The sequence below is a fragment of the Belonocnema kinseyi genome, chromosome 6 (genome assembly GCF_010883055.1).
Source record: "Belonocnema kinseyi isolate 2016_QV_RU_SX_M_011 chromosome 6, B_treatae_v1, whole genome shotgun sequence".
Classification (NCBI taxonomy): domain Eukaryota; kingdom Metazoa; phylum Arthropoda; class Insecta; order Hymenoptera; family Cynipidae; genus Belonocnema; species Belonocnema kinseyi.
The window spans coordinates 132,159,998-132,187,097 of record NC_046662.1 but is presented as its reverse complement, the minus strand read 5'-3'; the positions used below and the strand labels follow the sequence as shown (position 1 = coordinate 132,187,097).

At 35.3% G+C, this 27,100-nt stretch overlaps 1 protein-coding gene across 7 annotated transcripts in view; it reads left to right on the top strand.

Moving 5' to 3' along the window:
• The window catches only part of LOC117174717 (WD repeat-containing protein 91), a 382,815-nt gene that overhangs the window by 170,773 nt on the left and 184,942 nt on the right, over positions 1–27,100 (top strand). For all 7 annotated transcript variants that reach the window (XR_004467341.1, XR_004467344.1, XR_004467342.1 and 4 more), the window contains one exon: positions 24,389–24,576. Coding sequence is in view for 1 of the 7 variants with exons in the window: in XM_033364029.1 (XP_033219920.1) it covers positions 24,389–24,576 (188 nt within the window). In the remaining 6 variants the exon portion in view is untranslated. The remainder of the gene's footprint in view (positions 1–24,388; positions 24,577–27,100) is intronic.

Here is a 27,100-nt window from a genome sequence, read left to right as displayed (position 1 = left end):
GTTATAATAAATATATAATAGTGATAATATTTATCTACGTATAATGCTATGTATTTTATTTATATTTTTCCAGAAAATAAAAACTTTAACGTATACGATTTCTTAAATTTATTTAGGCTTTTTATCGAATACGTAAATAATAATTAAGTCTAAAACGTATTAAATATTAAACATAATAAAGAATAATTAATTTATACCCTAATTGAAAGTATAATCATACTACTCTTCATACTACTCTTAACTCCAGCCACCCATAAACCCCCAAAATGAGGACAGGAAGGAGGTATGCAATGCTACGAAGTACCTTGAATAGCGAACTCATTATTCAAATTAGCATCCAGTCTAAGATTCAAAAGGCAATTTTTTAATTACCGGTCAGCACCGTGAATTGTCGTACCATTATCACTGTACAAGTAGACAGGTCTTCCTCGCCTTGAAGAAAATCGCTTAAAGGCGGCGAGAAAAGCGGCAGATGAATAATCTGAAACAAGTTCTAAATGGACAGCTCGCGTACAACAAGATACGAAAAGCGCAACGTAAGTTTTGTAACTCTTTCTGCCACGACCGGAAGCAAAATGAACATTAAATGGGCCTGCATAGTCCACACCAGAATGTGTGAATGGACGACGTGGGGTTACTCTAAATTCAGGTAAGTCCCCCATAAGTTGTTGAGAGAAAGCCGCTCTCATACGTGTGCACTCAAGGCAACCCTTGATCAGTTGTTTAACCAAAGAGCAAGCTCCTAAAATCCAGTAACGCTGTCTGAGCGTTTGTAAAGTTAATTTCTGACCACCGTGTAAAGATCGAAGGTGAGCATGCGTAGCGATAAGATCACTTATGTGGTGAACGGCAAAAGGATAGGATACTTCTCATCAAAACTGATAGAAGCATGCCGTAGTCTTCCACCTTACCTTAAGAGATTGTTGGAATCCAAAAATGGATTCAAACTTTTTAATAGCGAGTTCTTTGGAATCACCCTATCTTCTTCGTTCAAAGCTTTTATCTCATTAAAAAATGAATTTGCCTGGACAAATTTAATACAAAATATAACATTTTGTTGGATTTCAATCGCATTAAGTTAAATGGTTGAAAATTTAAGCTTAGGCTTATTAAGTTTTGAGTGTTTGAACGCAAAGGCATCAATAAACCTTTGACAATAGGCCGTTACGCGAAGCAATCTTGGCCAAGAGGAGAATTTAAGTATCAAGTTGAATGGATTTTTGACCACACTCAAAACATAATGACTCTCTCGTGGCCGCTGTTCTAAGTTTGATTGCAAGGGGGCTGCATAACGATATTCAGGCCATTTTGAGGAATACAAAGTTAACCAAGTTGGGCCTTGCCCCTATGAGGAATACCTTATCAATTTTTCGAGCGTCAGTTCCCGTGTAGCGCAGTCGGCCGGATTATCTTTAGAAGAACTGTATCGCCATTTCGCGCGAGGTACCAGCTCATGAAATAGGGAAACTCTATTGGCAACAAAGACAGGCCAATTGGAAGGATGTTTTCCTACAGAAGCCAAAACTGTTACGGAATCAGTGTGACAGTAAACAGGTATTTTATCCAATGACATAGTTTCCATGACAAACTTAAGTGCCTTAGTTAGCAACTCAGCTCCACACAACTCCAAACGCGGAATTGATACATATTTAACAGGAACTACTTCAGATTTTCCCATTAGTAGGCTAACATGAGCCTCCTTTAAATCTTCACTAAGAATTCTAATGTAAACGGAAGCTGAATAAGTTTTTGACGAAGCGTCAGAAAAGCCATGAAGCTCGAATTCAGAGTTTGTCTGCACTTTTCGTATCTATCTGGGGACTATAAGTGCTTCTAATTTTTCTAGAGAACCAGTTTCTAATAACAGTGTTATTTGAGTTGCGCCTGTTTAGCCTCAATCTGACTATCTGCACCAAACAAAACATCGACGTAAATATTATTTTCTAATAGTTTGAGCTAAAGGAAATCTATTGCCTTCATCATAAGCTAACTGCTTAACCACTTTCTTATCCAAATAAGGAGCACAGACAGTACCGTAAGTAACGATTAAAAGTCTATAAGCGACGAGCCTTTTATCAGGAGAAATCCAGACAATTCTTTGATGGTCGCAATCCCGAGGGTTAACTAGAACTTGTCTAAACATTTCTTCAATGCCAGCCATATAAAAAAAGCGATGTGATCTCCAATTCATAATCATTGAAACCAAATTAATGAGAATCTTGGCAACGATGTGAAGATGAGAATTCAAGGAAGAATTATTGGAAGTTAAACTGGAAGCGTTGAAAACAACCCTTAACTTAGTAGTGGAACTACTTTCTCTTGCGATAGGGTGATGAGGCAAATACACAGTTTGTGGAAAACTATCCAATTCCTTTTCTTGAAGAAGTTCCATGTGTCCAAGGCTTTCATATTCTGATAAGAAACTGGAGTATTGTAACAATAAGTCCGATTTCTCTGATAAAGGACGAAGTACTCTATTCAAAACGACCTTAGCTTTCTCCAAGGATGCACCTATTTTTATGGGAGGACCGTTTTTGATAGGTAAGCTTATCATGTAACGTCCGTCTTTTGTTCGTTGGTAATTCGTGACGAAATGCTCATCACAAAACATCTTGTCATCTGTCAAAGTATTTTTAAAGGGAACTTCTTCCAACTCCCAGAACCTGGTTAAGCCTTCATACAAGACTTCTGCTGAAATAGCCTGATGTGCTGTAACTGCAATGTTAATTTCTATTTTATTTGTGACTGAAACAGGCCCAGATAATTAACCAAAAACGGTATATATCCTGTTGAAGACCAGGAAGTAAACAGGAGCCATATTTATCGGCTCCTAAAATCAAATCAACTTGATGGGAGCTTAAAGGATTTAGATTTGCTGGCCCTAACTCTTTTAATTAATCTTTATTTCCCACATTAGATCTTACAGGAGGAGCATATGATGTAAGATGTAATAATTCTAAAGCTTGGATGTGGACTTTAGGACAGTTATTTTCTGTAGGAATTAAATTAAATTCTGCTCACTTTATTAAAGAATCCATTTTGACTCCTCCAACCCCATATACTACTGCTTTAACCTTTTTGTAGCGTGGATTTAATATTTTCATTGCTCTCTCGGTAATAAAACAACATTGAGATCCTTGGTCCCGCAAAACTCTAAATCTGTGACTTCTTCCATTTTTAGCTTGGAAGGAAATAAGAGCCGTAGCAAGTAAGGTTAAGCGCGACAAATCTGGATGATTATTCAGAGAATGCAACGAAACTTTATCGTCTGCTTCTTAAAACGCTACATGATTCGCCCCCACCTTCACGGTGGAATTGCCGGGATCATTTGATTGTGACGCGAGAGAACCTGAAATAGCCAATTGAGAAGTAACCGATGCAGAGTTAGTTGGTTGTAAGGTGGTATTTGAATCACAATGAGCGGAATGCAACAGGGAATTATGTCTCCTACCGCACTTGTAACATTTAAATTTGCTAACACAATTATGAGGTCGATGTCCGGACGTGAGACAATTATAGCAACAATGATTATTTGTAGCAACTTCCCTGCGTCTGTCCACAGACAGAGCTTTGAATTGGTTGCATTTAAATAAAGAGTGATTATCCTTATAAAGGAGACACTTTGAGCTAGAAGTTGCATCGTGGCTCCTAACTACCGATTGTTTTGAAGCCCTACTCTTTTCTTAAGAACTTGTACCAGGTTTTGAAGCTTTTATAGCCTCCAAAATACGTATGCGAGTCTCCAAAAATGAGTTAAGTTCTTCATAAGTTGGATAATCAGCGCTAAAACCAATATGCATCTCCCATTCCTTGAGAGTACTAATATCCAACTTTTTAACCATTATAAAAACAAGTAAGTCACTCCAATGTTCTGTTAAGCGTTTAAGATTTGTGAGAGCCACCAAAGACTCATTTGTCTTATCGCATAAGTTTTTTAAGTCTTCCAGAATATTATTCTACATATTAGGAAGATTGATAAAGGCTTGTAAATAAGTTGAGATTGAAGCTCTCTTGTTGTAAAATCTAGTCTTTAGCGACTTCCAAGTGGAGATAAAATTAGCATCAGTCATCGAAACATGTCTTAAAACACCTTCAGTTTCGCCATTTAAGGACAATTTCAAATAGTGTAATCTTGTTACATTTGATAAGGAATCGTTTTGAATTATGAAAGCATTAAATAAATCGCGAAAATTCTCAAATCCTTGTAGTCTCCTGAAAACTCCGGTAAAGTGATCTGAGGAAGCTTAACAGGCAAGGAATCATGACGAATAAATTGAAACTGATTTAAACTTTCATTAGCCTTATTCCCAGGAGTAAGCAAGGCCAATTGATTATATAAAAAATCTCGCGCATTGAGAAAAGCATCTTCAATAGCAAGATACTTAGACTTTGTGAAATATTACAATTTCTCACGCCCAGCCGACGTAGTTCCAGCTTTAATTTCCAGATGCAGGGTTTCAGAACTCTTCCAGCTTTGGTCAAGACGTTCTATCCGTGATTTGACAGTAGCTACTGTTAGATTGGCTTTTCAATTTTCTTAAAATTGGTTTGAGTGCGTAGAATAGCCTGAGAAATCTCTGATAACTTAGAGAATAATGGATCCATTTTAACAAAAGGAGCAATTCAAATTGAAAGTTGCTGATAATTCAGCTAACATTGAAAAGTCATAATTTGCAAACTAAAGAACTGATTTACTTTAGTGTTAAAGTGCTCTGGCAAGGCGATCAAATTTGAGTGTGCGAGAGAATAATTATTAATAAAATGTCAATAAATCATCACTGAGATACTACAGTCTGAATTATTATTTTGTTCGCCAGAACGAGCCTCTCATTATGGGTAAATTAAAGTTGTCATCTTACCACTGGAGAAGGTTAGACATCGATGAAGTCTAAAATTAAATGTGTTGACAATCATCCAAATATCGGCTGGCAAACCTGTTATTTCTTCCTTCAGATGAAGAATAATGAAAGACGGATCCAGTGAAGAATAACAGCATGAAAGAGTATAGTACAGAATGTTTGGAGAAAAACGGCTGCCTTGCAGTGCGTGCGAAGATGTTGTCACCAGCTTATATCCTTGCTATGTGACCTTAGGCCGTCGTATTTTCCACCTAGTTCCTGTGCTTTCAGTTAATAAAATTTCTCACTTTGGTCTTTATTGTATTAATTTTACACTTTTGAATGTTTTTTCACGATCTCCCATCCGGCTCGAGGACCATTTGTTTAATGTTTATGTTTAGAAATATTCAATTTTTCCAGATCAGGGATAGACAGAGAACAATCGTTAGAAATAATGACTAGTTCAAGTTTCATTTCAAGTATAGAATACTTGGCCGATTAAGCACAGAGATCACTCACTCGTTTATATAGACATTTTTTAAGATGTAAGATTTAATATCTTTATTGAGTTAATCACTTTACTCGTACGAAAAGTTCGGACAACGATCTGTCGTGATTCACCGCTGCTCGCACACTGGTTTTCTCAAGCGGTAATGCTATTATCACACACTCAAACTGAGAAATCATGTAACTTCAAACATTCATTCAAATAATAAGAAACCCGAAAATAGCTTTGAAATAGGCGATGTCGATAAATTGAATAAATTTTCAATCGCAGAAAATCTCATAAAGACGCAACATTAGAACTTTAAACAGTAGCTAATATTTCTTTATTAATGAATTCAAAATCGAAATAGGGGTTAGGATTCCAAGAGTGTTGTGACAAACCTGTATTTAAATTCCCAATTGTACAGTCTCTTTTATGTTCGGTCATTCTAGTTTTTAATCTCCCAGTTTCACCTATATAAACTTTATTACAACATTTGCATTTTATCATATAAATAACACTAAATTTTCAATGCTATCTCTATCTTTTTTCTTTAATAAATAGTTGTCTGAACTGTTAGTGCTTTTGAAATAAACATTTATGTTGAATCTTTTTAAAGAACTTCGTAAACGTTCAGAGAGACCTTGTATATACGATAACGTAACTTTTAAATCAAATTTATTGTAAGTATCAATCCATTTATTTTTATTTTTAGTACTGTAATAAATTGTATCCACACGCTCAGCGACGTCATTAATCAAAGGAAGGGGATAGTTGTTAGATACCAATGTTGTTTTTAGTTGATTTAAATGTTCTTTTCTATATTGCACGTCACTCAATTTGACACATCTATCAATTAAACCTTTGGTTAAACCGATTTTACGACAAAATTAAGTATGTCAATTGTAATTGAAATATCTCCCAGACCAAGACGGTTTTTTGTACCAGTTAGTTAGTGAAGAAACATTTGAAGCTTTTTTTATTTGTAAATCAAGGTAGTTCATAATATTGTTTACTTCAATTTCATGAGTGAATTTTATGCTCTCCTCTATACTGTTAAACACGTTTACAAGAAGGTCAATTTTATCGGAAGGAACGATTGCTATGATATCGTCGACATATCTTTTGTACAAGATAAATGTGAAATCTATTAAATCGAGAGCCCTTTTTTCAGCATCTTGTAATACTAAATCAGAAACTACCGGAGATAACAGAGCCATTGAAAACAGTTCTAGTGGCTATAAATAGTTCATTCTTAGTTATTTTTGTTAAATTATGATTTAAGATAAGCTTCTCTTCGATACAATCTAAAGCAAGATCAAGCGGAATGCTATCAAATATCGACGCAGCATCTAAGGAAACTATTGAGTGAGTTTTAGGTACAATAATGTTTTTTAGAATATCTTTAAGTTCCCGACTATTTTTTTTAAAAAGAACTAGTGTTTTGTGAATTTAGTTTAAAAATATTAGAAATTTATTTGGATAAATTGTAAGTAGGAGAACGAACTATAGAAACACTTAATCTCCATTTTAATTCAGGCTCATGTACCTTTGGAAGAGCTTAAGCTTTTTCCAAAACACTATTGTGAGTTTTTAACCGGTATGAACAATAATCATTAATCGATCCTTTTTTCTCCTATCTAATGACTATGTCATTACATTTATTCTCTAATTTTGGAACCATACTTGTTTTTATATTTTCATATAGAATATTATTCTTAAGAATATTTTCAACAGTCTTATTATAGTCATCACTATTAGCTCTATTTTAAATTTATTTATGTTTTTATGATCTGAAACTACTTGAATAACAGTTTTTCGAATATTAAGTTTTACATCCTCTTTTTTAATATTTTTTATAGAATTTTCAATGTTTGCAATTAAATTGTTAAAAGGAATTTTATTCACATTTAAAGGAACATTAAAATTGTTACCCAAAGCTAAAATTTCGGCAACCTCATCAGGAATTTCAACATTTGATAAATTTTTGAAACATCTATTTAATCTGAAATCTTTAATATCGCTATTGAAAATTAAACACCTACTCTTTAGTAAATCAAACTTTTTGATACAATCTTCACGTTTCATATATTTCAAATTTCAAAGACTTAACTCTTGTGAGTCAAAAAACTTATCAATAGAGCCATCAGAGATAACTCTCAATAAAGTATGTTTTAAGTAATTTGATTAATGACTTAATTTTTGAATATTTGTTACTAAGCTTTCAATTTCTAATTGTAGACATTTTCTTTGAAAGTTAAATTTAGTTTTTTGAAACTTAGAATTTAAATTATAATTTAAATTGTGTATATTATACTTGTCTAAGTGTTGTTGGATATGTGCTGGTCATTAAATGGGAGAAAAAAAGATTGATTAATGGTCAATGTTCATACCGTTTAAAAACTCACAATAGTGTTGTGACAAAAGCTTATGCTCTCCCAAAGGTACAGAAGCCTGAATTAAATTAAAGATTAATTGTTTCTACAGTTGGTTCTCCTACTTACAATTTATCCAAATAAATTTCTAATATTTTCAAACCAGTTTCACCAAACACTGGTTCTTTTTTAAAAAATAGTTTAGAACTTAAAGATATTCTAAAAAACATTATTGTACCTAAAACTCACTCAATAGTTTCCTTAGATGTTGTCTCGATGTTTGATAGCATTCCGCTTGATCTTGCTTTAGATTGTATCGAAGAGAAACTTATCTTAAATCATAATTTAACAAAGATAATTAAAAATGAACTATTAATAGCCACTAGAACTGTTTTCAATGGCACTGTTTTCTCTTTCAATAACAAATTCTAATAAACAGATATCAGGTTGTCCCATGGGTTCGCCCTTATCTCCGGTAGTTTTTGATTTGGTATTACAAGATGTTGAAAAAAGGGCTCTCGATTTATTAGATTTCCGATAAAATTGACATTCTTGTAAACGTGTTTAACAGTATAGAGGAGAGCATAAAATTCACTCATGAAATTGAAATAAACAATGTTATGTACTACCTTGATTTACAAATAATGAAAGCTTCAAATGGTTCTTTACTAACTCTCTGGGAAATATCTCAATTACAATTTACATAATTTATTTGGTCATAAAATCGATTTAATCAAAGGTTCAGTTGATAGATGTGTCAAATTGAGTGACATGCAATATAGAAAAGAAAATTTAAATCAACTAAAACAACATTAGTATCTTACAGCTATCCTCTTCCTTTGATTAATGACATTATCGCTGAGCGTGTGCATAAAATTTATAATAGTAAAAAAAAACAAAAAAAAATGGATTGATACTTACAATAAATTTGATTTGAAAGTTACGTTACCGTATATACAAGGTCTCTCTGAACGTTTACGAAGCTTATTAAAAAAATCCAACACAAATTTCATTTCAAAAGCACTAACAGTTTAGATAACTATTTAATAAAGAAAAAAGATAGGAATAGCATTGAAAAATTGTCTCGTGTTATTTATATGATAAAATGCAAATGTTTTAACAAAGTTTATATAGGTGAAACTGGGAGGAGATTAAAAACTAGAATTGCCGAACATAAAAGAGACTGTACAATTGGTAATTTAAATGCAGGTTTGTCACAACATTCTTGGAATTCTAATCACTATTTCGATTTCGAATTCATCAATATTAAAATATTAGCTACTGAAAAAAATACTTATCAAAGACGCATTATCAGTAATTCTATGGAAACTTGGCCAATCATTGTATTTCACTTTATACACTGCCTTTACCTTCATCAACGATTTGCCGCCTTTTATATCTCCTAGTCATATGTTCGTTGTTGTTCCGAAACACTTAGAAGTTTTCAGAATCGTTAATAATGTAGTTTTTACGCTAAAAAAAGCATCTTCACTTTCATGAGGCTCTCTCCTTTTACTCATCCTCAATAATTGTTTGGAGTCTTACTTTTTTAAACTTATAATAACGTACAAATTATTTTAAATATGATAGCTCTAGTTTGTTTTTATTTTTTCGTGACCGTAAGACAGAAAGAATAATTTTTCTACAATTCATTATTTTATTTTCGGTCGAAGATTGGTTTGATTTGGTGTTTCCAAATCTTTACATTATAATCATACAAACTGTATTATTTTAAATTATTTATTCACACATCAAGCACTTTTAATGTTCAAAAATTGTTCACGATTTAATAAAATAAGTATTAAGTTGTAATCAATTGAAATTTATATCTGACAAAAAAGAAAAAAAATGTTTACTTTCAGTAGATTGTTTAGTGTGTTAAGGCGATGGTATAAAGCCACAGCAATATAATATGCAGTTACATCAAAAGTTCGACACCCGACGTATATACAGGATTTTGGGACACTCATTTTTTTTGACAAAAACCTTAATTCTTAATTAGCAGCAAAATTTATATATTCGACTTTAATTTAGTAACAAATAAGTATGTTATTTAATTATTAATTGAGCTGTCGGATCGAAGAAGGGCACATAAAATTATTTCTCTGGGAGTGGGAAGACCCCTGAAGTCCTGTAGAAACATTTTCAAATTTTATTTCTTCAAGACCATATCTAGATGTAGAATTTAATTGCACATTCCCCCCTCCGCACGCAAAAAGTTGTAGCGTTTTAGTTTTCTAATTAAAGCCAAAAAACTGGCTTTTTTGTACAAAATAACTTTGATTCGTTTTTCACTTCAACTCGTGTTCAATCAGTCAGTTTTAAGGATTTTTCAATAGAATTTTTAGGGAATGTTGTTTGAAATGTCCTTCGACTGATAGAGCAAATTAATTCAAAAATTGATTCTTAAAAAATTGTCATTAATTTTTTTCTGATGCCTGGCGCTTATCGGACTTCTCTAACTTCCAGCGTTTCGTTTATTGAGTGAATTTTTAGCAACAAATAAGTTTCAGCGGTAAAATTGTTGACAACAGTACAAAGAAGTTTTCTGAAAAATTGTAGCCCAATTGAATCGATATTCAAGAAATTATTAACGTCTCAAGTTGATAGCGGCTAGATGACTCGCGCGCGGGCTGCAGGGGCAGTCTCAGAAGCGATTCATAATGCAGTTCACCGGCAGTAAAAATAAAAACTAATCAAGTAATAAGGTAATATCAAAGTATTATGCATAAATAAATATCAAGGCATAAGGCAAATTAATTTATTCATTTAATATTATGTACAATAGAATGGTTTTTATTTTTAAGACAAACTGTGCAAAAGTAAAAGAAAACATAAATATCTAATCGTTGAGATTCAATGGATTCTTCATTCCGAGAATTTGTTATTGCTTTAAATTCGTGGAATTGAAAAAAGTGAAGCATCGAGAAAGTAAATTTGTTTTTCATTGCTGCTGTAATAGAGCGTATTATTATTATTTATTTATGCCTAATGCTTTGATACGACCTGATTACTTCATTAGTTTTCATTTTTGGGCCTGTGAACTGTATTATAAATCAGATCTGAGATTCTCGCTACATCTCCTGCGTGAGTTGACTAGTCGCTATAGACTTGAGACGTTAATAATTTCTTACATATCAATTCGATTGGGCTACAATTTTCCAGAAAACTTTTCTGTGCCGTTGTCAATAACTCTTTCGCTAAAAGTTTTTTGTTACTCAAAATTCGCTAGATTTATTGAAAACCCCTTTGAAAATGACTGACTGAGCATGAGTTGAAGTGAAGACGAATCAAAATTAATTTTTACAAAACAGCCACTTTTTTTACTTTAATTAGAAAACTAAAACAGCTACAACTTTTTGTCTGGGGAAAAAAGATGCGCAATGAAATTCTGCATCTATATTTGGTCTTTAAAAATTAAAATTAAAAAATGTTTAAGAAAGCTTCCAGGGGTCTTCCCACTTCCAGCGAAATAAGTTTATGTGCCCTTTTTCGATCTGGCAGCTCAATTGTTTTCATCAAAATAGAAGATCTGTCTAAAAACTATTCGATCCGAATGTTACATCCCAGTTTAGCGCCTGGACAGTCTGCCTATGGCACGCCAGTGTCGACTCTAGGGGCACTATACAGAAACAGTACAGTGAAATTGATAGACATATAGCTTCTTTACTCCCACCAGAAACAAAGGTTTTCAACATTTGTTATTTGTAGAGTTTAACTTTTTTTTAAATTTTAATATTTTTAATGTTTGAATAGGAGAAAAATGTTGTTCAAGTACTTGAAAACTCTTCATTCATAAAAATATTATTTTTCTGAGCATGTGTAAGCTTTTTTAGCATATAAATATACTAGAAACAAATAAAAAAGACCCAGGAATCAAAATTAGAATCACTAAAAATTTTCAAAATTTGGAATTCTGTTTTTAAAAGACTTCTTTTTTCACTTGTGATTTGCAATTTCTTAAGAACATGTATGGAGTTTTTAAGCATAGGAATACATTACAAAAAATTGTAAATTATTATCACACCATTTAGCCATCACTCCTACCCAGGTTGTTGATCAGTCTCTCTAGCAATCACCCCAAGTAAAGATTCTTGGGTCAATTAGTATCCAAGGTCTTTTTTTCAGGTGTCATTCACTCTATTGACACTCTTCTTATTAACTATTTGCCGCTAGACTTTTCTGTGCATTTTTTTCTGCATTTTTCCATGCAGGCTCTCGTGTTTCTGTGGCTTCTTATGTCTCTTCTAACTAGGGTCTCATTTAGCACATTCTTTGAAAATTATTTCGTTACTGACTTTGTCCATCACAGTTTATATAAAGAATATTATGCGCAAGAATCTCATGTCAGTTGCATTAATTTTACTCTTATCTTTTTCTTGATGGGTCCATGTCTAGCTACCGTATAGTACGGTCGGTACAAATATACAATTATTTATATCCATTTTAGCTTTATTTAACATATTTTTACTTCTGATAAGGGACCCCGCCTACCAATAGCCTGTGTTCTTCATGCTTGCGTTGAGTTTATTCAACATTCTTTGGAAGTTTTCGATTGACTCTGCCATAATAACCTTATCATGTGCGAACGCGAACACACGTATCCTTACTGTTTCGAGATCCACAGCTTCTTCGTCGCAAAGAGCCATTCTCAAACACTTGTCCATGAATAATATAAATAACCACAAAGACATAGCGCATCTTTGTCTAATTCCTTGAATGATATCGAAACACTCACTCAAATTCCCATTTACCCTTACACTCGCTTTGCTACTCGTGTATATTGTTTTGATAGCTTGTAGGAGCCATCCATTGGCTCCATGCTCTTTGAGGACAAAGTTTACCTCTATCTACCTTGTGAAAAGCTTTTTCTAGGTCAAAAAAAGCACAAAAAACTTTTTACCCTACTTCATTCTCCTTGGCTATGATGTTTTTGTCAGCTGGTGCCGAAAATTCGATAACGAACATGGTTCGCTTCTCGAAGTCAAGAAGAACCATGTCAGGCCTCGAGGGTGCAACAGAAACAATTGTCGAGAATATAAAGTTCCAGTATATGCGGCACTTCCCATTCTCGACAATTGACTCGATTTCCCTAGGAGCATTTAGATGAGCGATATTAAGGTTAATGACGTAAGAGTGACAGAGATGGTAATAAAGAACACTTAGTGCCGCATTGTGCTTTTAAATGTAGGTCGTTCCCGCATGAGTTGGACAGCTAGATAGAATGTGAGCTAAATGGTCGAGGTGTGCATGGCACGCCCTGCCGCAATCATCGGGAATGTCTTGGCTCAAAATGTGGCGAGGGTCAATATTTCGCGACCAACTTTGACGGCGTGAGATGTACAGTCACGGAACAGAAGACTTAAGATACATGCTTTTGCTCATGTGAATAACCTTTCTTGTCCCGATATCAAGGGATCTGAGCTCGTTCTTCGCTCATGGAATTACTCTAAATGAATGAATAGAGCACTACCGGAACGGCAAGCATGTTCGTTACAGATACTTTGTTCCTCGACGACAGTTCATGAGACCAAATCTGCCAGATGAGACGTTTGTATCTGCTTCGGAGAGTATCCTTTATAGATGTCACATCCTGAATGCGGCTCTGTGGCACGCCCAGGTGTGTATAAGTCTCTCCAGCGCAGAGGTGTCGTATAGCGCTTCTATCGACGAGCTCAGGGTCTTCAGGGTTGCCATTAAGTTTCCCTCGCTTCAAATAAACCTTGGCGCATTTGTTTAACCCAAATTTCATTCCAATTTACTTAGTATATCGTTAGACAATCCCTAGAGCTAGATGTAGTTGCTCTTTGTTTTTAGCATAGATCTTAAGATTGTCCATGTAAAACACTTGAGTTACCTTGTACTTTCGATGTGCAGGTTTGCCGCAAAAGTACCCGTCGGAATGGCGAAGTGCTAGAGATAGTGGCAATATTGTAAGGCAAAGAGGAGTGGGCTCATGGTGTCGACCTGAAAAACACCTCTCTGAAAGGTGTCCTTGTTAGTTGTCACACGATTTTTTCCAGATGAGATAGTAAATCTGTTTTTCCAAAGCGGCAACAATCTCTCTCTGCAACTAATGATTTGCGGATGAACCTTTAAGCTTTCCAAACGACAGATGATACGTCTATGGGAGGTCGAATCGAAAGCTTTCCGATAATCATTTCAGGCCATCGATAGCTCACGCTGCTAAAATGCTTGCATCTTTGCAGAAACATCTATTGATGAACAGGTTCTCCCGACATCCCGCTACACCTTTCTTTCAGCCTCGTTGTTCATACATTTCTTGCCACACAGGTTCAGTTGCCCGAATAATCCTATCATTTAGGATAGCTGTGAATATCTTATACGGTGTGGTTAGACAAGTGATTGGCCTGTAATTCTCCGGGTCAACTATGTTACCTATTTTCAGCAGGAGTATTGTGCGCCCATCCACCAACCATTCCAGATTTGGCGCAACCGACTTTAAATATAAGGTGAAACTACGGGCCAAATGCTGATGGGTTGAAGGAAACTTCTTCCACCAAAAGGTTTTGATACAATCTGGTCCCGGAGCGGCATAGTTCTTCATCCCTCTTAATACTTTTTTTACCTTGGTAGTGATGGGTGGACATTCTTCGTCAGGTCTTATGAGGGCATCACATAGTTCCTTGTAGCTATTTATATTTTATGAGTCTTCGCCCAGTCTATGCTGCACTTCGTAGACTTCTCTCCAAAATACTTCGATCTCCTCTGGTTTGGGCGGGTGGTCGACAGTAACTAGAGGGTCTTGGAAGTGTCGAGATGGGTCATAGAGAAACTGTTGATTTTCTCTGTCCAATATGAACAATATGCTGTCTAATGGTCAGCAGCTTTGACTTGTTAAGTGGTTGAGAGCGGGTCCGGAGTTCGCGCGCGAACTTTCGAACCTTGGCGGTAAAATTCATGCCAGATGTGGTGTGATGCAGCCAGATCTTTAGGCTTGAGAGAAACCTTGCTGTTGATGTTTCTCCGGGTCGTAAAGCATCGCTCTTCCTCTATTGGATGCCTGCCTGCGGTTGGTCTTCGTATCGCCTCTCTTTCTCTGTTGCCGGCTTGTTCTAGCTGTGGCAGAGTAGGCGTTCCGCTTACATAGCCCCTTTTTCGGAGTATTTCAACATGGATTCGAAGACGTTGCTGCGAAAAGTGCGATAGTTCCGGGTGTTTCTCGCTCCACAGAGCATGTAGCCGTGCTATGTAACCTCGTTGAGGGGCCACACTCGCATCGTAGCACTCAAGCAAGTCCTGGTTCAGTCGCTCCGTCCACCCAAAAGTCGCGAGATCCCGCCGATCGATCGCAATGAATCCATTTTCATCCATCATTGTTGTTCCCACGAGAAGCTAGGGAAAGGGGTTCGTCCATCCTTGTAGAGCCCCGCATGCGAGGATAAGGCTGCGTACTCTGAGAGGTCGCCCGGTATCCCAGAATCACCGTTTTATACACCTCCCCTAGGTGCCATTCAGCTTTCGGCACGATTTTCACACCTCTGCTTGGGGGTTAATTCCTTCAAGACCACCCTCGGACAATTGTCCGGTGACTGTCTATTTATTTCTGTAAAAGCACTACTACCATTTATCACTACATCTTTAGGCGCTCATATCCGTGAGCCAGTGGAGCTCACGGACGTTGTGTCTCCGACTACGTTTATCAAGCCTATATGTGCAGATTTGTAACAAAAAAAGTAATTAACTTAAAAAATTTCTGATTTTTGCAAATGAAAAAGCAACTCAACAACTATCGATTGGTGTGAATACCTAAAAACCAATTTTTGGCGCGTAAGGTCACTTTCTTCACAGACGGTCACGCACATATATATATTTATTTATTTGTTTATTATATATTTTATGTTATTATTAAGTGATTTTCATTAACACTAAGGTTTTCACATTAGGGTATTCACTTTAGGGACAACAAATGCAGTATTCATTCTGTGATTATACATTATAAAAAAGAAATTGAAAAAAATCATCGAAGATTTATATTATTATCCGAATGTAGAAATCATGATACAACTGCAGTTTATGTCAAGCAGAAAACGATTGCATCTGAAGTACAACAATTATGTCCCAAAGCTTAAAAGATTATATGTGTGTCGGATAATGCAAGACAGCATTATAAGAATCAATATCAAATGGTAAACTTGATGCATCATAAAAGTGACTTCGGTGTTAATGCTTAATGGCGTACTTATGTTGTGGTGCATTATAAAACTCAATGTGATTCTGTAGCTGTCGAATTTAAAACTGATGCCTACCGTGTCAGCTTTCAAGCTAAACCAAATGAAGGAATTATAACAAGTGAATCTCTGTTTACATGGGAAAAAATCAATTTAAAAGTATACAATTCTTTTGTTATGATCAAAAAATGTATGATAAGACTAGATTTTCAAATAAAAAATTTAATAATCCACCTTCAGTCACTGGAATTCATGATGCCCATGGGTTTTTTGTTAATTCAAGTGAGCTGCTAATCAAAAGATTTTCTTCCGGCACGACATTTTTAAACATAATAAGCTACAATCTTAACTAAGCATAAAAAACCAACAACAAAAATTTGTAATTAAAATAAACTACAAGTAATGCGGTCTCTAATTGAGACAGTCTCAACCCTGTTAAACGCAGACAGTAAACTTTGAATTTTGCTAACTGCAAAATTTATAAAAAATTGTATAAAGACTTTTATATGTATGTTTTTGACTTTTTTTGTAACAACCAGGCGCCATATTGGGGCCGCCATTTTGAATTGGAAAAATCGAAATGGGTTTGAAAGAACAAATAACAATCTTTGTTTTGATATTAAAAACAAAAGCAATAACGAATTTTTAGCTGTTTAATAACTTCTTTTAATGCTTTTTTCAGCATTTTTCCAACTTTGAGAGCCCGAAATGGCTTCTGTAAGTTGATTACCATTTTGTCCACGGCTATGATCCGTTTGATGTGAAACGGCACACACACTCCCAAACACACACACACATATTCGGTTTTGATTCCTGTAGAATCAAACCGAAGGGCCTATGACAAAGCCACCGAACGCGTCCTCGGGTTGCGGATAGAGGGTCCCTGTACCAAGGGTTTCTGCTGAATATGGTTACAAAATTAAATAAGCAGTCGCGGACAATTGTCCAGTGGTGGTCCCGAAGGAAGTAACCCCCAAGTGGAGGTGTGAAAACCGTGCTGAAAGCTGAATGGCATCTGGGTGAGGTGTCTAGAACGGTGACTCTGGGATACCGGGCAACCTCTCAGAATACGCAGCCTTATCCTTGCATGCGGGTCTCTACAAGGATGGAAAAACACCTTTCCCTAGCTAGAGCTGGGAGAGTCAATGCAAATGGATTCATTGCGAAAGATCGGCGGGATCTCGCGACCTTTGGGTGGACGGAGCGACTGAATCACGACTTGCTAGAGTGCTACGATGAAAGTGTGGTCCCTGAACAGGGTTCCATTGCACGGCTGCATGCTCTGTGGTGCGAGAAACACCCGGAGCTATCGCACTTTTCGCAGCAACGTCAGCGAAACCATGTGAGAAAGGGGCTATGTAAGCGGAACGCCTACTCTACCATAGCTAGAACACGCCGACAACAGAGAAAGAAAGGCGATACTAAGGCCAATCGCGGGCAGGCATCCAATAGAGGAAGAGCGATGCTTTATGAACCGGAGAAACATCAACACCAAGGTTTCTCTTAAGCCTAAAGATCTGGCTGAAATGGATGACGAGCTTCGTGGACATTTTTCCGGAGTATCCGACCTATGGGCTATCAATTATTGTATGTATAATGCAGCAACCGATGCGAACCGTAAAACAAAATCAATGGTTGATCATAAGACTAAAAGACGAATGCATCAACTTGCCATAAAGATAGGCTTGGGCAAGACAGTACGCGTCCCGCATTCAGTGTGTGATTGACTACATCACATCTGGTAGGAATTTTACCGCCAAGGTTCGAAAGTTCGCGCGTGAACGCCGGACCCGTTATCACACACTTAACATGTCAAAGCTGCTGACCATCAGGCAGCATATTGTTAAGAAAATACGGATACTATCTGACGCTAAGCGAAGTCTAGAGCGGAATGAGAGGTGGGTCAGAGATAATCAACAGTTTCTCTCTGACCCATCTTGACCTAATAAAGAATGCCCGCCCATCACTACCGAGGAGGTGAAAAAAGAATTAAGAGGGATGAAGAACTATTCTGCACCGGGACCAGATTGTATCAAAACCTTCTGGTGGAAGAAGTTTTCTTCAACCCATCAGCATTTGGCCCGTATTTTCACCTCATATTTAAAGTCGGAAGAGCCGATTCCGAGTGGTTGGTGGAAGGACGCACATTACTCCTGCCGAAAACAGGCAACTTAGCTGACCCGAAGAATTACAGGCCAATCACTTGCCTGAACACACTTTATAAGATATTCACAGCTATCCTAAATGATAGGATTGTTCGTGCAATTGAACCTGTGTGGCAAGAAATGTATGAACAACGAGGCTCAAAGAAAGGCGTAGCGGGATGTCGGGAGAACCTGCTCATCGATAGATGTGTCTGCAAAAATGCAGCATTCTACCAGCGTGGTCTATCGATGGCCTGATTTGATTATTGGAAAGCTTTCGATTCGACCTCCCATAGACTTATCATCTGTCTTTTGGAAATCTTAAACGTTCATCGGCAAATAGTTAGGTGCATAGAGAGATGGATGCCGCTTTTGAAAACCAGATTTACTATCTCATCTGGAAAAAATCGTGTGACAACTAACAAGGTCACCTTTGAGAGAGGTGTCTTTCAGTGCGACACCATAAGCCCACTCCTCTTTTGCCTAACATTATTGCCACTATCTCTAGCACTTCGCCATTCCGACGGGTACTTGTGCAGCAAACCTGCAGATCGAAAGTACAAGGTCACTCATGTATTTTACATGGACGATCTTAAGATATATGCTAAAAACAAAGAGCAACTTCATCTAGCTCTAGGGATTGTCGAACGATATACTAAGTTAATTGGAATGGAATTGGGGTTAAACAAATGCGCCAAGGTTTATTTAAAGCGAGGGAAACTGAATGGCATTCCTGAAGATCCTGATCTCGTTGATAGAAGCGCTATACGACACATTTGCGCTGGAGAGACTTATACATACCTGGGCTTGCCACAGAGCCGTATTCAGGATGCGACATCTATAAAGGATACTCTCCGAAGCAGATACAAACGTCTCATCTGGCAGATTTGGTCTTATGAACTGTCGGCGAGGAACAAAGTATCTGTAACGAACATGCTTGCCGTTCCGGTAGTACTCTATTCATTCATTTAGAGTAATTCCATGGGCGAAGAACGAGCTCAGATCCCTTGATATCGGGACAAGAAAGGTTATGCACATGAACAAAAGCATGCATCTTAAGTCTTCCGTTCCGCGACTGTACATCTCACGCCGTCATGGTGGTCGCGGAATATTGAGTCTTGAATGTCTCCACCACAGGATTATTCTCGGTACATCACATAGAGTTGCACATGGAAGAGACCCTCTTCTTAAAATGGTCAGGAATCACGAAGAAGTAGGCAAAGGATCGTTTCTGTACAGCGGAGGAGGCTGCTGAAACACTCGGACTTAACTTCAGTATTACGGATGAGCAAAATGCATCAAATCTTATCCATCTCGAGTACTCACTCCTGAAAGTCCGTATTAAGAAATCACAAGAGAAAAACTTTCGTGAACAGCTCCTCTATAAGAGGATGCACGGTATCTTCCACAGAAATGTGAAGGATCAGTCAATGTCTTGTGAGATAACGTTTGCTTTCCTTAAATCGCCCGGATTGAGGTCTGGTACGGAGGGTTGCATTTTTGTATGCCAAGATGTTGTCATTTCTACCTTAACATACCGTCGCCACATTTTGAGCCAAGACATTCCTGATGATAGCTGCAGGGCGTGCCATGCACACCCCGAGCATTTAGCTTGCATACTATCTAGTTGTCCAACTCACGCGGGAACGATCTACATTCAAAGGCACAATGCGGCACTAAGAAGGCTTTATTACCATCTCTGTCACTCTTAGGGCATTACCCTTAATATCTCTGCTCTAAATGCTCCTAAGGAAATCGAGTCAATTGTCGAGAATGGGAAGTGCCACATATACTGGAACTTTATACTCTTGACAATTGTTTCTGTTGCTCACTCGAGGCCTGACATTGTTCTTCTTGACTTCGAGAAGCGAACCCTGTTCGTTATCGAATTTTCGGCACCAGCTGACAAAAACATCATAACCAAGGAGGTACACGAGGCTTTTGCTGGATCGTCGTATTGATTCCGTTAGACTGTAACCACCTATCTCACGGTCGTGAGACGTGGTTGTGGCTGAAATTTTACAGCAATCCCGCTGGGAGCGGTATATATATATATATACATATATATTATAACAGAGTTAAGCCTGGGAGATGGAGTGGAGAACGACACCCTCACTCCTTATTACCGCGATCTTGCCCCGAAGGCAATTACTCTTGTGCTACCTACCCCTGAATCGAATGAAAGCGTGTGTGTGTATGTGTGGATGTTTATTTCTTATTTGCTGTTGTTTATTGAAAGCCTAAATCTTTGAATTTAAAATAAAAAGAGAGTACCCCCCCCCCCCCCCCCCCCCCCCCCCCCCGGAGCAAAACCTTCGCGTTTTTTGTAGTTTTTAGGTTTAAAATTTCTTTTCATCACAAAGTTATAATTAATTTCAATTTGATAATATTTTTCGCATTTTTAAATACATAGTCAAACTTTCCACCAATAAAACAGTTCAATTTTTGACAAATCTATTAAATAACAAATTTCAAATTTGCGCTTATTATATTTTCGACTCGTTTATATCACATGTTATGAAGATGAATTCATTAAATACCGAAATAAATATTTTTAAAATTTTCTGCATATGCAATTTTGATTCCTAGGTCTTGAATATTTTTCCCCAGTGCATTTTTGTTAGTGAAAAATTTGCAGGTACCCTAGAACACTCTTATCTCATTTACAAAGGTGTTAAGAACTTTTTCCGAAAAGAGAGGTGAATCTCGGGGCATGTGTTCTGTTTCAGTATTTAATTACAGTTACGATATATATAATTTCTGGAAAAATGAAGTCGAAAAACACGATTTAAGCGTATGAAAACGAGCAGCAATATTAACAGTTTATAATATTTTGAAATAAATAACGAATAATTTCAAATTGAAAACATTTGAAATTTATAAATATATACTGAGCTATTTTGAATAAACAATTTTAAAAACAACAATTTTAGATGTGGTAAAATTTGATTAAAAGTACAGTATTTCGAATACGAATTCACAGTGAGCCAGGAGACAAGGCTTCTTGTCAAAATCTGAAAATCTTGAACTCTTAAATTCGTATTAAGAGTTTGATCATTGCAAGTTGCTTGAATAAACGCTTTGTTGCTCAAAACTATTAAATACAGAATTAAGCAACATATATTAGAAAGCAATTAAGTAACAAAAATTGTGGTAAATTAAAAATTTATAAACAATTGATAAAGTTATAAACTGTTGTCTAAGCTATTTAGGCCCATGGGTAGACTAATAAGCATAATAAAGGAGTTATTATTGGATTGAGCCAATTCAATTAAAAGACTATTTTCATAGAAAATAATCATCTTAATTGCATAAATTCCATGTACTGTACCATTTTTGTAGGGACTTAATTTGTTTTATAGTGTGTTAATGTTAAATATGAAATTAGTGACACAAAATGGTTTTACAAAAATCAATAAAAAAAATATCTTAAGCTTCGTAAATATTGGGGACATGTTAAATCCGCCCTTTTGAATCTTTAAAATTTAGGAGAAAATTTAAAATCAGTGACACAAAATACCTTAATGAAATTAATAAAAAAAAATACCTGATAGTTTTTAAAATCTATTCGTCATATGAAACCCGCCATTTTGAATTGTGAAATTGTAACATGAAAGTTTACATCAGTTACACAATTTAAAGCATTCACAATCAAAGAATTACATTTCTTAATTTTTTAGTTCCAGGGATTATTAATTCGAAACTTTAAAAATTTGTCTGTTCGAAATTATGAACTAAACTGAATGTTTAAAATTAAAAGCTTCTAAAATTCTAGAGTTTTAAAATGTTATTACATTGAAAAATTATTATTTGAAAGTTAAATTGATTAAAACAGTTTATCTGAGAACCAAAAAGAAATTTACCATCATTTTTACCTTTAGAAATTTCCAATTTAAACCCTTGATCTTGAATTATTCTAAAGAAAACGTTCAAAATAAAGTAATTTCAAATATAAAACATTAAAAATAAAAGTCTCCCCTACGGAACATTTAAAGTTAAACTAATCTAAACTTCATTTCAAACCAAAACATTTTCAATTGAAAAAAGTTTTGATAATCAAACTTTTCATACTCAAATCTGTTACCATTTCAATTATTTTAAGTGAATTTAATACGTTTAAAAATTTAAATTTTTAAATTTTCATTTTACGTTTGAAATATCAGATATTTTAAATCGAATTGCAAGATTAAAACTTATGTATGAAATCACACCTTAAAGATTTAAAGTAGAACATACAAATTCCGAACTCTAAATCTGAACCCATTTAAAAATAAACGAATTATTTATAACCTAGGAATCAACTTTAAATAGTTTAATCTGTATCTATCTTCTTGCCAGGAGATTCATATGTAACTATGTAACTAATCATACCTCCTAAACTTTTTAAACACAAGATATTCAAAAACATAATCTCTAGAAATGATTTTCTGTAAGCTTGAATCTAAAAAATATACCAAAGATCATGTTTTGATGAACTTCTATTCTAATAAAAATCACTCAAAACGTAATCTTGAAAATGCATCACAGTATATAAAAATCCATCTAAAAGGTTTTAAAAAGAAGAAAAGTATGTTTGCATCTCGGTTTACAAATATCTTATTATGACGCTCCTTCGACACAGCTATCGTGTTAGTGGCTCTATTTTGTAATAAGGATTTAAAATGAGGTGCTCAGTCCTTTACATTGTTGCCAGATTCCGGGGCTGTTAAGGTCGGAGCACAATGCACAGAAAGCTACAAATTAAAAACATATATAAATATACGTTCGACCACCAAATGAAGCCAAGCTGAAACTTTGTCAGTATGTAAAAGAAGGGATTTTATCACAGAATACAAGGAAAAACAGTTTCAGACCCGTAGCCGGGTCTGACTTCGGGTCACCCCCGATAGTTTTAATCTCCCGGAAAAAGAAAATCCATTTTTTTTAAATTCAATTATCAACATGTGTCACCGAGCACTTCAAAATCCCATTTAATTAACAAGGGGAAATTTTGAATGTTCAAAAAATTGAACTCATGTTCCAGGGTTTCATCAAAGCGTGCCAAGTTTTTCAGGGATTTAGGGGGAGTGTCTATGAAATAAAACCATAATAATAACTTTCATTTCCAAACCCACCCCCACCCTCCCAGAAACACCCCAAATATGACCCAACAATAAAAAAACTACGTTTTTACGTATTATTGTTACTTTTCAGCAATTTCCGTAGTCTTTTTTATACAAATAATTACTAATGGACAATTTGAATATGTACCATGAATTTTTAAAGAATTTTCAATTATTTAAAAAAATGTAAAATAGTTAAAGAATTATTTATTCTCGAAAAGTGTAAAAAATAATCGTATATTCTGATTGAAATGCAATATTTTGTTATTGTTTGGAGTAGTAATTTTTTCTAAAAACATTATGTTAATATTTAAACAATTATTTATTTTTAAAACGTCTGAAAATTGACCTAGAGATGTCCACCTTTTCAAATTGGTATCCTATGCTACTTTTTGTTGAATAATCACATAATTTTGATACATTTCTTCTAAAGTTTAAAAAATTTCTATTTGTTTGAACAATTTTTATTTTCTCAAGCAGTTATTTTTCGATAACTAATAAAATGAAATAAAATAGAAGACATACAATTAATTAGGATTTTAAAAGTATTTTTGGAAAAGTAATTATTTGAAAAAATTATATTTGTTTAAACAATTAAAAAGTGGTAAATGTATTCTTTCTATACACTATACAGACATAAACATAACTGCATGCCTTCTATTTTATTTCATTCTTCAGTTATCGAAAAAAACTTCTTGATGAAATAAAGATTGTTTAAACAAATAGAGATTTATTACACATTAAAAGAAATGTATAAAAATTATGTAATTATTTAACAAAACGTAGAATACGATACTAATTTAAAAAGAAAGTAAATGTCTTGACTCAATTTTTAGCAATTTTAAAAATGTTGGAAATGAAAGTTATTAGTGTGGTTTTGTTTTGTAGACATTCTTCTTAAATCCCTAAAAACAACTTGGCAAGTTCAGATGAAACCCTGGAACATGAGTTCAATTTTTCAAATATTCCAAATTTCGCCATGTTAATTAAATGGGATTTTCAAGTTCCCGATGGCACGTGTTAATATTCGAATTTCGAAGAAAAAGTTACGAATTTCCTTTCTCTGAAAATAAAAACTTTTGGGGAGGTGTCTTGCCCTTTACCTCGATAAGCGTTTTTTGGACCATCCTAATATATATATATATATATATATACACGGCTTATTTAAATCATCTATCAACTGTCTGATAAACGAATTGCGCATTTGAGGAAAGCTCTATATAAACGTCACAAAAATATGTTTTTCTTAGTGTATGCCACTACCAACTTTACTTGCCATTGATGAAGATGCAAATAGACTGAAAAGAATCCAAGAACAAAACGACCTTCTAAGGCAGAGGTTAAGCGAGTCTACACGAGTTGAATCTTTAGCAGACATCAATTCAGGATATACACCTCAACAGCTACCCATTATGGATGACTTTTATATAATTGCTCAGTAAGTATCCAAGATTATTCACATTAGGAAAAAATAACACAGTCCGACAAAATTTAAAAACCGGAAAAACCTAGAAAGACGACCATACCTACCCGAAGGTTTTTGGTGCACTTAATCCAAATCTGGCGTCGTTTATTACTTTATGATCCTGCAATTTGAAGTACTTCAAATTTCAGGATCATAATTTATTCACGTTGAGAAAATTCTTGAATATAGCAAAAAACCGTGTGCTGTGCACTTTTAGATTACGATTTTTCGAAAACCTAGGGTGATGGAACATTTCTGAGACTAGATTTGGAATCAGCGCACCAAAAACCTTTGGGTAGGTATGGTTGTCTTTCTAGGTTTGTTTCTTAGTCGGCCTATGTAATTATATTAATTTTGCCGTTAGGACATTACCGTGCAACCTTAACAGACGGGATTAGCCGCGAGGTCAATCACGACTCGGAAAAAGCCCAGATGTCAAGCTATTTCGAGCGCGGATAGCACTCGAATGTGTTACCACCTGCGACGTATGACCGTGTTATGTATTCTTTACGTTTTAACTAATTTCGAGCGTGAGGTTTGATGCTAATGATGATTCTATGCATTTAATAGGTAGGGTCAAATATCTCCAAAGTTCTTCTGCAGTTATCCTCTCCCCTGGCCAAATGCCTAGTCAAATGCGAAGTTCTTTTTAATAAAGTCGGATGCAGCCGCGGGTTATCAATAGTTATGCCTTAATTCATACAGTAATTATAAGCCTACCTTAGTAAAAGAAACATTTTCACTTTTAAAATAAAAAGCCGTAGTACAACAGGTTTTAGCCTCAGTGCTGCGGAACTTGAATGGACAAGCCTTACAAGAAAATACTTAATTACCGTGTAACCTTGATATATAAACGTATAAAAGGTTTAAAGAATTCGAATGCGTAAGTTCGTATAAAAATTTAAAAAAAAAAAAAAAATAGGAGATCCTATATCTAAGGTTCTTTAAATCATACATTGTACGACACGGACTTTGTGCCTGAAATAATTATAGGTATATTATTCCGATGTTTTTTTCGGTTGATAGTGTAACGTGGTACATGAAACACGCATCGGGTTTTGAGTCAGCGGTCGAAGGATCGATTTCTCTAGCCGGAATCAATTTTTACTAACACTTACTCGTTACGCTACTAATGGTTACTACCATTCTCCTGTAAAGCTTTTACATTGTACAGTAACTAACCGAAACCTTTGTCTAAAATTCTCCAGTAAGTCAAGTTTTTTAAAAAACAGTGGTTGGAAGCCCATACAAAACATTGCATAAAAATGCATACAAAAATCAGTGCCCAATACTTCAGAGTTCCTGATTAATTTCAAGGAGAAACGTGAGTAAGAATAGAAATAAAAAAATTTGGTACTACAATGCAGATTTTTAATAAGTAGAAAACATGGTGAACATCGTTTTTTTAGGCATACGACTTTCTAAAAGTCTCCTTTTAGGACTTTTAAATCAACGCTGGGATAATATAAACTCATCACCGTAGCTGATAAAATATATACAGTTGTTAGAAAAATCCCTTTTATTTGACATTTGGCACAATGGTGTGGAAAAGCTGAAAATCTTAGTCATGAGTATGAAATGGGTTGAGAAAGAGGTCCTCGAGGTCGATTTAATGTTTCGATATCAGATCTCGCGAAACTTCTTATCGATAAAAAATGCTCCTTTTGAGATATATGTTCCAGCGCTATCATTGTGGTCCAGAACACTTTTCATTCAGTACACAGGGCTACCCAAAGCTTTTGGATACTATTAGACTGAGAGGTGATGACTTTTTTTCTCGAAGTCATAGAAAAAAAACCTAGTTAATGGTAAATACATGTATCTATGAAACGACCATTCTTTATGAAGCCATTATTGTAGGACTCCCTACTTCCTGCGTTTGGACATAGGAGGTACGTGAAAATATGATCATTTACAAGTATCATTTTAAAATTAAATTCTCATCTAGGATTAAGGATTGTTCTTTCAGGTTTGTAATATTCACTCGCCCGATCAGGGGTATCCATTGAACGTATCACGATACTCAATAATTATTGATTTTAAAAGTCATAGTATAACACTTCACTTTTTTAGGACATTAAGTATAGTATTTATATGTAGCGTTTGTGAAACGAAAATCAAAATGTTGCTGGTAATACCTTGAAAATTTTAGTTAAAAATGCATAATTTTCTCGAAATTGTGCGTCCACGCGTTAAAGTTGCGAAACTCCTACACTATCTAAAGAAGGTTCAGTTTCCGGTTATATTTGCTACTAACTACGCTTTATATTTTGACTTTCCGAAAAACGTCACCAGCTCTTAGACTAACATCTAAATACCCAAAGTAGTGTGAACGAACCTGCAAGCTGATTAATTTTTCCATTGATCGGTAAAACATCGCTAGCGTGCCGCTTAACTCAAACTGCATTATTTTTTACTTGAAAGCACCTTATCCTGAAGCCAGAAACACTTTTATCTCTGGACTAATATCATCCATGGGAACCTAATGAAATGCTAA